The sequence below is a fragment of the Phoenix dactylifera genome, chromosome 1 (genome assembly GCF_051530095.1).
Source record: "Phoenix dactylifera cultivar Ajwa chromosome 1, Ajwa_hap1_PhDact_Kaust_v1.1, whole genome shotgun sequence".
Taxonomy (NCBI): domain Eukaryota; kingdom Viridiplantae; phylum Streptophyta; class Magnoliopsida; order Arecales; family Arecaceae; genus Phoenix; species Phoenix dactylifera.
In genome coordinates, this window is record NC_143190.1 from 39535504 (window position 1) to 39545926 (window position 10423).

The 10423-nt window shown below is 36.8% G+C and overlaps 1 protein-coding gene across 2 annotated transcripts; it reads left to right on the forward strand.

Moving 5' to 3' along the window:
* The first annotated feature begins 2512 nt into the window (after positions 1 to 2512).
* Positions 2513 to 9324, forward strand: LOC103707157 (putative proteasome inhibitor). Of its 2 annotated transcripts, XM_039125837.3 has the most exons (9): positions 2514 to 2770; positions 2951 to 3137; positions 3235 to 3366; positions 5177 to 5251; positions 7815 to 7892; positions 7981 to 8012; positions 8098 to 8158; positions 8261 to 8338; positions 8926 to 9324. In XM_039125837.3, the coding sequence occupies exons 1-9, from the start codon at positions 2608 to 2610 to the stop codon at positions 8996 to 8998; spliced, it is 879 nt and encodes a 292-aa protein (XP_038981765.3). In that variant the 5' UTR covers positions 2514 to 2607; the 3' UTR covers positions 8999 to 9324. The 2 variants fall into 2 exon arrangements, with proteins under 2 accessions (XP_038981766.3, XP_038981765.3); XM_039125838.3 differs by lacking the exon at positions 7815 to 7892 and having other exon boundaries at positions 2513 to 2770; positions 8926 to 9250.
* Positions 9325 to 10423: the final 1099 nt, after the last annotated feature.

Below are 10423 nucleotides of genomic sequence, written 5' to 3' on the forward strand. Positions count from 1 at the left end.
GCCAGCAATAGGTGTCAGTGCGAGTTGACCCAACTTGATTAGAACTCTTCTAATCGATTTAAGTCCAAACTGCGCAAACCCGAACTTAACAATTAGAATCCTTTCTAATTGGTGATCGAATTAACTCTTTAATTTGATCAAACCTATAAAACAAGATTGACGTCTAGCAACGTGTCATGTCTACCCGAAAAATATGGAATTTGGTAGAAATACTAAAAATACCCTTCAGTGGCAAGTTACCATGCAATTCAATCCTTTAATCAAACTGCATCCCAAATATGCATATGAGTATGAATATATGTCAAACTCAATTTCATATTCATATTTTTCTCAATCTTTTAATGATAATTCAAATAATGAAACATTAGAAACTCTTTCTAATTTTCATTCTACTTTGATCAAAGGTTTCCTGAATTATCATATGATTAGAATAAATAGGATGCTATCTTCTCTTACTAGAAGTGATTAATTCCTTGTTGACCTACTCATAATCTTCGTACACAATTCACCATATCCAGAAGACCTCGTACATAACTTATTGTCATGAATGAGTGTAAACCAAAATATGGGTTCATGTGCACAAGATACCATGGTGATCTCAGGTCATAGGATTAGTTGCACAACTCCCACTAAGAGAATCATCTTTTGACATGTAAGTAAGACTTCATAAGATTTCTCTTTGTAGGTCAATTCAGTGAACTCATTCCTCTAATGAGCACCCACATCTTTGTATTAGTGTCTCCACACAAATGATTGTGAGATCAATCATCCTCTGCATCGAGCATACATAAGACATGCCAGTCTTTCCGGTAATCATTGATCCCCGACTCAATGTACCAATGACTGAGAATATTTAAGATTAGGATTTTAGGATTTTAAGTCTCACTAGTATGATCTCATCATAGTCTTAAAACCATTGCCCTAAACTAAGGAGTTTATCATAAATATAATCAACAGCATATGATAAAACATAACGCCTTTATTCATATTTAAATGTCATGTACATGATTTGGACAAATCAAAAGAAAAAACCTTTCGCAATACATATTGCGATTGGCTTGTAGGGCATCTACTCTTTCAGGATCACCATGGTGCAACCAAACACGGTGATCTCATCACCTCCACCCACATTACCCTTGATCTTAGGACGATCATCCCATACCAAATACCCCCATAGAGACTCGGTTCCGAAGCATCCAGACGCTTCGGTATCAATGTTATGAAAGTGGCCTTCCAATCATTTGCCATCACCGCCCGATTAAAGTAAAGCTGTACTGCCTCCACCACTTCCCTCCGAATAATGCACCAATACCTCCGAAAGAAGAAGGGTGGAAATCCGTCCAGTCCTGGGGCCTTATCCTCGACAAGACTCCATACCGTCTCCTACACCTCCATCTCTGACACTGGCCGAATCAAAACTGCATTTTCTGTCTCCTCAATTTTAACCGGGGTCTTAAGTAACAAAAATCTGGGGCCTTAAGTAACAAAAATTTTCGGTTTTCTCTTTTCGAGCGTTCCCACATTTAGAACTTTGAAGGCACGGTGAGGTGGGCGGTGTAGGCTTGGGGCTTTAGGCGACCGTCTCAGCCACCTAAAAATTGGGTCGGCTCTAGCTAACATCTACAAGAAGATAATAGATTTATACAATTTACACTCTTAAGGCTAAGTTAGCTGAACCCCAAGCCCAGATAATCAGACTTTAAAGAGAGATATTAGCCACCGGCAGAACCACAACTTTACAGCTAAGTCTGCAAATAGATCGGATTGATTTATGATCCGACCTAATCTGATTCGCTTAGACCCCACCCGATCCATTTGGGAGGATCCATGGGGCCGAGTCGGGTCCTAAAATTGGAATCGTTCCATTTTCTGGGTCGGATCCGGGTTTACCGAATTCAGACCCGACCCGACCCATTTAAAATTTGAGTAATTTCGGATTTTCAATCCTACGATCCAACCCGACTCGATCCGGATCTGTACGATTATTTGGGCCCGCGAGCCGCAACCCACGGGGGGCAAACAAGTTTTGATGCCATAAATGAGTTTACGAGAACCAGACTTGATCTGGACCCGAATCGGATCCGAATTTTTTGGATTGGGTCCAGATTATATATAGACCTGACCCGAATGATCCGTTGGGTCAAAAATTATAGCCGTATATTCGACTCGACTCGAATAACCTATTGGATCAAAAATTGTAGCGGCGGATCTGATCCGACCTAATTTTTTATTAGATTGGATCTGAGTCCAAAATTAAAATCTAAATAAAAAAATAGGTTGAATCGGTCCCTAACCCAATCCAACCTATTTGTATCCGTACCTACAGCTCATACCCAAACCTTTATTTTCTCTCTCCGCCCAAAATATCCCGTCAGCTTTTCCCGACGACGGCCATGTATCCATATATGCGAACATATCAGATGAGATCGCAACCATCTATTAAAATTATACCCATCACGTGTATCACACGTGCTAAAATCCACCGACCTCTTCTGCGGGTCTCCGTGGTCTTTTGCTCCTAAGTAGTGTGCCTCAAGAAAACCCGTCCACCCTCCAAGAATCCTAGAAAAGGGGAGATCGAAACCCTAGCAGAGGAAGAACGAGGAGATGGCTACGGAGAGTGCGGTAATGGCGGTCATCAGGGCTTCCCGCCCATCCTTCCGTAACCCCCACGACAAGGTCGCCTTCGCCGTCCACGCCTCTTTCCTCGCCGCCGGCTTCTCCCTCACCGCCACCGGCAAGAACGCCTTATCCGATAATCCTCCGATCGGTGCGTCTCTCCTTGATCCCATACTTCTTAAGGCTTGACTCTTGAATCGAAAAATCGTGTGTTTCTTTTTTTAAAAAAAAATGGGAACTTGGGAAACACGGTTCTTCAATCCCGTTCAACTTAGCTAGAATCTTGAATGAAAAAAAAATGATTCTTTATTTTTTTTGGGATAAATTTTAGGTGGGGAAGAGGTGGGGATCGAGGGGTGGAACGAGCTGGAGGACAGCTATGGTTTCTTGTACTCCAAGACCGAGAAGGGTCAGAAAAAGAATGTCTTGGTGAGGTGCCTGGTGATCGGAGATATCCTTGCGATTGATGGTTTGAATCTTGAGGGAGAGCAGAAAGAACCATTCAACCTCCAAATCAAGTATTAATTTTTTAAAGATTTTCAACTCTTAAGGATTATAACTTGTTTGGTTTCTGGGTTGGACTTTTAATTTTGTTTGGTTGCAACATATTTGAAGGGTGAATGATTACTTGTATGATGATGGGAATATGACGAGTAATTATGGGGAGTTGTACAAGAATTTGAAGGGCCTCATCAAGAACTTGAATTCTGGTATCTTGGCCAAATTGGAACCCAAGGTTGGGAGCAGGTTTGTGAATGAAATTGCCTCTGTGCTATTCTTTTCTACTCTCGCCCATGTTTGTGGTGCTTTCTCATTTTGGAGTAGGTTTCATTTGTTAGATTGCTGGTGAAAATACGTTCCTCATGAATAACCACTTCTCAGAATTGCAACCCAAAAATGTCCTTTGTTTCTTTAGTTATGCGCAAAGTAAAATCCAATTTTTTTAGAATTAAATTTAAAACATTTATATAAAAATTGGAATAAGGATTGAATTATCCACAGAGAAAAATATTGCGAACAAAAATAAACAAAATTATGCAATAAAAACAAAAGCGCTAACTAATGTAATAGTTAAAACTAAAACTTGAAATAGTAAATAAAGCTTTGGTTAAATGAGCTAATATCATACTTCTTAGGAAAAGTCAAAATTATATATAAATTGAGATATGGTGAAATAAATTGATTAGTGTAATAATTATGAATGTCCCAAATGCTAACCAAATCAACAAACTAGTAGAGTTTATTTAGAAATAAAATAGAACAAAGATAACTTGCAAAACAAAAAAAAAATTATCTCTATTCAACCTGACTGAATCAAACTTAAATAGAGCAAATGTTTAGATATAGGTCTAGATTAAGATGCAACTTCAAAATGGGTCAGCTATGGATCTCATGAAATTGGATTCAACCTAACTAGGTTTAGATGGACCTGATTTGATGCAATGAAGATTGGTTAACAATTTTGAGTTTATGTTAGTTGTGGAATAAATTTTCTGACCTAGCTTTCGTGCTTTGGTGGGTCATCCGAGATCTTTTCTTGATCAAACTTAAAAATAAGGTACAAGCGATCTAACATCCCCAAGAGTTGGCCAAATATGTCTAAATTTTAGTTTCAAAATCACTTTGGGTTGGATCTCATGCATTCGGGAGGCTTATGTGGTTGAAAAGGAGTCACCAGCATGTACTCCCATCTCTTGCTAGGGTATAACTTGGCTTGAGAAGATTGAGTTTTTTTATTTTTTTTAAAAGTTGGAATTAACTTTTTTGGACAATTTGTTTAACAAAATATTGATTTTTTTTCTTTGGATACATCATGCACCACATAGGTTTAAAGCTTGTATTTAATTTAATATTGTAAATAATTTATTACTCTCCTTTGTTGTATCAAAGCTTTTATTTAATATGGTAATATTTTTGATAACTGATGTCTAATTAAAGACAAAGCATAGTTAAGATCACTATGTTTATTAATAGCATACTGAAGCACAAGATGATGTGGCAGTCAACTTGGCTGCTTTTTCTTTGATTTTCTTCACAATTTTTCTGATTTTTGGAGATAGGAGAGCTTTCTCTTTCTTGTCAATTTAATATATTATGATTATAATGTGTCAAAATAAGGAGGATCAGAAAAGTGGTTGTTGGGACTATGATTTTCATTGGAAATTTGGGATTTAGGAGGAAGAGAACTTGTAGTGTTGCTTCTTTTGTTGGTTCAGATGTTCATCTGCATTTATAATTAAAATATGTACAAGCTCTAGGATAGATGACTGTAAAATATCTTCTTATCCTTGAGCTACATGTATATTTCATGGACATCCTTATTCCCACTAGTGTGAAGTGTGGGCACTAACAAATTGTGACGGATCTTGCCTTTTGTATCTATTGCATATTGCTGGAATTGTGGGTGCTTTCCATCTAGTGTTGGTTCTATATTGAATGTTCTATCAAATCAATAGAATCATCACAATTTCACTTGCAAATGTTAGAGCTGCATTGATATATGGTTGCGCAACCCTAATATAGATGTCAAACTTTAATTCTTTTACACTGTGGACAGTGGTGAAGGTTTGCATAAAAGTACTGCTGAACCTGCTATCAGAATTCCAGTTGATCATCAACCTCAAAATTCAGGGTATGCACTAGCACTGTATTATTTTTGGTGCCTATTAAACCTTTTCTGCACTTTGCTTGCTTGTTCATGAAATTTGACTCTTTAAAACTTTTGAAGTTATTTTGTTGGTATATTGTTGATTACAAAGGTATAAACTTAGTCTTTGTATAATAAACAAAAGTTAGTTCCATGAATTAGCAATTTGATTAAGCATGATATTCTGGTTCAGATGCTTGGTGAACTTTTCTTTATTTGCCATGAACAACAAAACCTTATATATATACACACACACACAACATGGACAACAAAATCTTTTGTAGTTTTCTCTTTGTCAGGTAGCACAGCCTGCTAGATGGATAAATTGCTAACCATGTAGTGCTTAGGCAGCCGGTGAATATAGAGTTTGGCTAAAGAAGACTTGGATGAGAGTATCGATAAAAGGATTGCACACCTACAATTTGGAAACTAATTTAGTCTACAAAGCTGGGACTAACGTATTATGATACAAGCATTATTAATTATGTTCATGTTTCACAATTATCTATATCCAACACCTAAATTTCTAATCAGGAAGCATGTTTGTTTTACTTGTCATGGCATGTTGACATCCATCCTGTACGTCTCTTTATCAAGACCATTTCTAGCTGATGTTAGATCACCTTATCCATTGCCTAACATTTTGATCCGTACAACATGAGGGGCCAGTCTAATGATCAATGTTGTCAGACTGGCTACTCTGGTCTTAGGCTATGAAACCTTTAGAGCCTACACAGTTTGTATATCCTTATTTTGATATGCTTGTGCTCTCTGTTTATTGTCTAACATTAAATTTGTAGTGTGAAGCGCTAGATACTGAGTGATGATTTTATCTGTCTAGGAGATCCTTGACAGTAACCTTTCAAAGGCCTAAGTAGGATGCTAAATTAAAAATTGGCTGATAATTTATTAAATCTATATACAGATATTGCAACTTAAACCTCACTTCTAGATAGATTTAAATAATTACAAACATATATTGTGTTTGTGGAAAGTGTATCAGAAACAAGGTCACTAACTATTTAAGTTATATTCTCCAAGCTGTGGGAAGCATATCTATCAATAAAGGAGAATATATTTGTAGTTTTTCTGAAAAAACAACAAACAATACATAAAGAATAAATGTGACAACTAGAGCACCAAGCAGTTATTAAGTACCTAGACAGCTTCCTAGATATTATTCTGGGAAGTCAAGTTGTTGCCCTGCCTTTGACAGAACACTAATCTTATCTAGAATTTTCTCATTATGGTTGCTCTTGGGTGGGAAGAAAGGCCTTAAACCTAATTCATGTTCATCGTGGTAGTCTTTCTTCTTTCAAAATAAATGTGTGGTTATGGTGTGTCGCAAGAAATTATTCAAAACAGAAAACTGGGAAATCCTAGATGGGAAGAAAAGGCTGCCTTGAATTGGAAATGATGGATGTGCACAAGGGAGAAGAGGAGTCAGGCAGAGAGCTTTTTTTTCTTGAAAATACTTGGCCCATAATTTGGGTAATTAGTATCCAGATTTTGGGGGAAAAATGCTATACACATCGTGTTAGTCTTATATTTTCAAGATTTTTTTTTGCATAAAAAATATTTGGGGTTTTGGCATTGAACATATGTGTACTGTGTCCATTATTTGGACATTAGTGTTGCAGATTGTCAAATATGTGTAGAGGTGGATTCCACACCTTAACTCTTTATAAAAGGAGTTAATGGTTAAAAATCAATCATTGACTATTTGATTCAAAATCCAAACTGTTGAACATGATCTACACAAAAAATACCTAGAAACCAAACTTCATGGTTTTTTCATGGTCTCTAACATAACCATCAAGTACGTGTCTAAATGGGTGATTTTAATTGCATGATATTGTTCTTTATTATGATTTAATCATCAAAACTTTGTGAATTTAAATCTACCCAGGTTCTCAGATTTGTAGATCATGATCCATAATGTGGGTTTTAAGTTATGTGGCCTATCATGTATTTTGCAGTACTAGCACAATTGATACCATTCATTTTTTGTACCAACTTGATGCTAGGTTAGAGACTACCAAAGAATATTGGTTTCTAGGCATTTGTTGTAGTGTAGGTCATGTTCATTAGGTTGGATCTTTAATTTGGATAATCCATCCTTTATTTTAAAATCATTAACTCCCTTTTTTAAGGTGTTAAAATAACATGTGTAGTCTAACTTGATATGCATATGTAATTTTTTTTTTGTTTTTTTGCAAATACACTTAAGTTTTGGTGAACTTAACAATTGGTGAACTTAACAACTAACTGAAAAACACAATTAGGTAAAGTAGTTTGCGATGGTGGTTTGCTTACAAATACAATTGTCTGATGATTCCTTAAATGTTTGTGTCGCATCTTCAATTTGCACTTGGTTTCATCCTATACAAGGCATTCACATATTTTGTTAATTCATGCTCTCTTTTTTTTCAAGTAATTTCTCTTTTTCTGTTGGTTAGTTTAACACATGCATTGACCTATCTGATGCATGAATAACTTGTAGATTCTAACTTGTCTATTTTTTGTTCATTTGTTTTTTTGTGCATAGTATTGTATATCCTCCTGTTCCACCATTTGAATTTAATGATGCTCTTCCTGGACCCGGCAGTGGCTTCTATCCTGAGAGGTTTTTTCTTCCCAGTCCCACCATGACCATTTTGTAGTCTTGTAACTTAGCTTTGGATATTTAGCCATCATTTTGTGGTTTTTTCCAGGTCCTCTGGTGTGGGTGGTGACATGCTCGTAGGTATGTTATTCAATTTGTTTAAAAGGCCATTTATTAGTAGGCTTTTTTTTTCCAATATTGCTTAGTGTTTGCTCTAATGATGCAGGGCCAAATGATCCACGCTGGTTTGGTTCTGGCGAATTTCCTGGTTCTCTTGGTGGACTTCCGTGAGTACACTATCTCTTTCCTTGTCAAAAGAAAACAAATATTTTTCACTTTCATTTCTCTGTTCGTCGAACTAAAACTCTAATCATATACAATTGAAACAGGAGTGTGCCACCAGGTGCTCGCTTTGATCCATATGGTCCTCCTGGTGTCCCAGGTTTCGAGCCAAGTCGTTTCGCAAGGTGTGATTGTAGCCTTTCTGTAATTAGATGCTCTAGCTAGTGATTGATGTTCTGTCTTTAACTGGCATATAGCAAGCGTAGGAAAACCAATAGTGTAATTACTTGTTGGACTGACAAAGCAAGGGGTTGTTGATATGCTTATAGCTGAAATAATTGTTGAAGATACTAAACAGGCACCTTATTCCTTAAATTCTAAAAACAAAGCATCATTCATTTCAGAATAAAGGCAAAAACTTTCAATCGCAAGATTTTTAAAAAAGCCCTCAAAGTAGCACGGGTAATCCATTTCTTCTCATATAGCTCTTTAGTTATCAGAAGTTACTATTCATGGTTTCACAAAGTTGCCCTGGTTGGAACTTGGATACAACTGTTTAGGTCTAAGAGGAAAATACCCATTGTCGCTTGTGAAAGAGAACCCGTGTCTATTCAGTAGGTGCTGATTAAATTGGGCCTTAAGGATATTTAGGTTTATTAAGCTGTTAAATTCACTTGTCACAAAATCCCAACGTGACTAAATGTTGGTTGTGCTGCTTTCATTGGTTAGTTTATACCTTATGCGCTCATTTTCTTATGGTGAATTTTTACAGGCGACCGCGACAACCTGGGAGTGGTGCTCATCCAGATGTTCAATTTTTCCCAAGAGATCCTGATTATATATAGGCACCTGATGGAGCATCAGATCCCTTCATGCACTGAAGTTTTGATTTTCTCAGAACATACCCTAACAGTTACAGGTAGTTAATAAATATAATCGATGTTTGATAGATCGGTTAATGGCCTGTAACTTGATGTTTGTACAAGCTACTGTTTTGGTTTGATTTTTTATGGTTAGTTTATAGATGAAATAGATGTTTGAGCGATCCAGTCAAGAACTGTAACCTGATGTGCATGTGAGTTCTCTCTTTGTTTTTCCTTGTTTTTCTTCATTTCCTCCTGGGGGTTCGTTAAATTGTCTCAAAGCAAATCTCTTTTTTTTTTTGCTGCAATCCTTGAGTCAATGATTGATATACATGCTTATAATTTTCAAAGCTCTAAATTGTTAGAATGCATAAATACATAAGATTGCAATGAATTAGAGACTGGTAGAATTGATAAGAACAAGGATTAGTAGCTATTTACTTATGTAGGCATGACCGGTAATACATATTAGCTAACAGAGGGATAAGCTCGGAAAATCCTGTGATTCCAACACAGGCTAGTACTGTGCTTCAAAATCTTATAAGACCACAAACACTACTCCTATACGCCTAATGAGGCACTAATATGAACTATACTTCCTTGGGACTAAATTTGATCCCGGCCTCAAAACACTGAACATCAAAATCTACGACCTATTAGAAAAAACAGGTGGATTCATCCTTTCCCACTTTGGATTCCAACACTGCTTTCATCGTGCTTGGGGTGGATTAACTATTATGACTGCTTGATGGAGAGTTCAAACTTGTTATGCACTGCAGGGAGCTTACATGCCTAGATAACCATCCAGGAAATGGATGGCCCACCCATCTCGAAAATAGGGAACGTATTGTTGGGTGCCAAACATAATTGCGTATCAAGCAATGAAATTATTGCGTATTATAGGACTATGTTAGGTGCTGATGGGCTAAACTATTTGGAGACAGAATTTGTTTGTCTGGGTGCAGTCACAGTCTCACGGGGAAGCTGGGAAAAACAACTTGATGCTTCCGGTTTCTTCTTCTTCTTTTTTTTTTTTTTTTTTCAGTTTGGAAATCCAAAGTGCAACAGTTCTTTCATCTGTCGACCTGTTCCTCTTCCCCCAAGAAAAAATTGATTTCTAACTTTGGCGCATTCTGTTTTTCTATTTAAGAAGTGTCATGCCCCAAACCCAGCATCCGGATTTGACACGCAACAACGCTGCACACTTCCTAACATAAAGCCCTAGAGAATATGCAAGGCTCCCAAAAAATATAATACAATCTCAATATCTATGATCAACAATTATCTCAATTCATACCAAATGACAACAATGATTCGGTTACAAAATTTGATCATCCAACTACTATCGGTGATGCTTAATCTAATTATTCTTCCACCTGTGATGCAACCTGAGAAAGATAAATGGGT

Bases quoted from the DNA above. Each gene is read 5' to 3' on its own strand.
- LOC103707157 (XM_039125837.3), top strand. From the start codon at position 2,608: ATGGCTACGGAGAGTGCGGTAATGGCGGTCATCAGGGCTTCCCGCCCA. The intron at 7,893-7,980 runs GTTTTTTCTTCC...GGTTTTTTCCAG, and splicing joins AGTGGCTTCTATCCTGAGAG to GTCCTCTGGTGTGGGTGGTG. The intron at 8,339-8,925 runs GTGTGATTGTAG...GAATTTTTACAG, and splicing joins GAGCCAAGTCGTTTCGCAAG to GCGACCGCGACAACCTGGGA.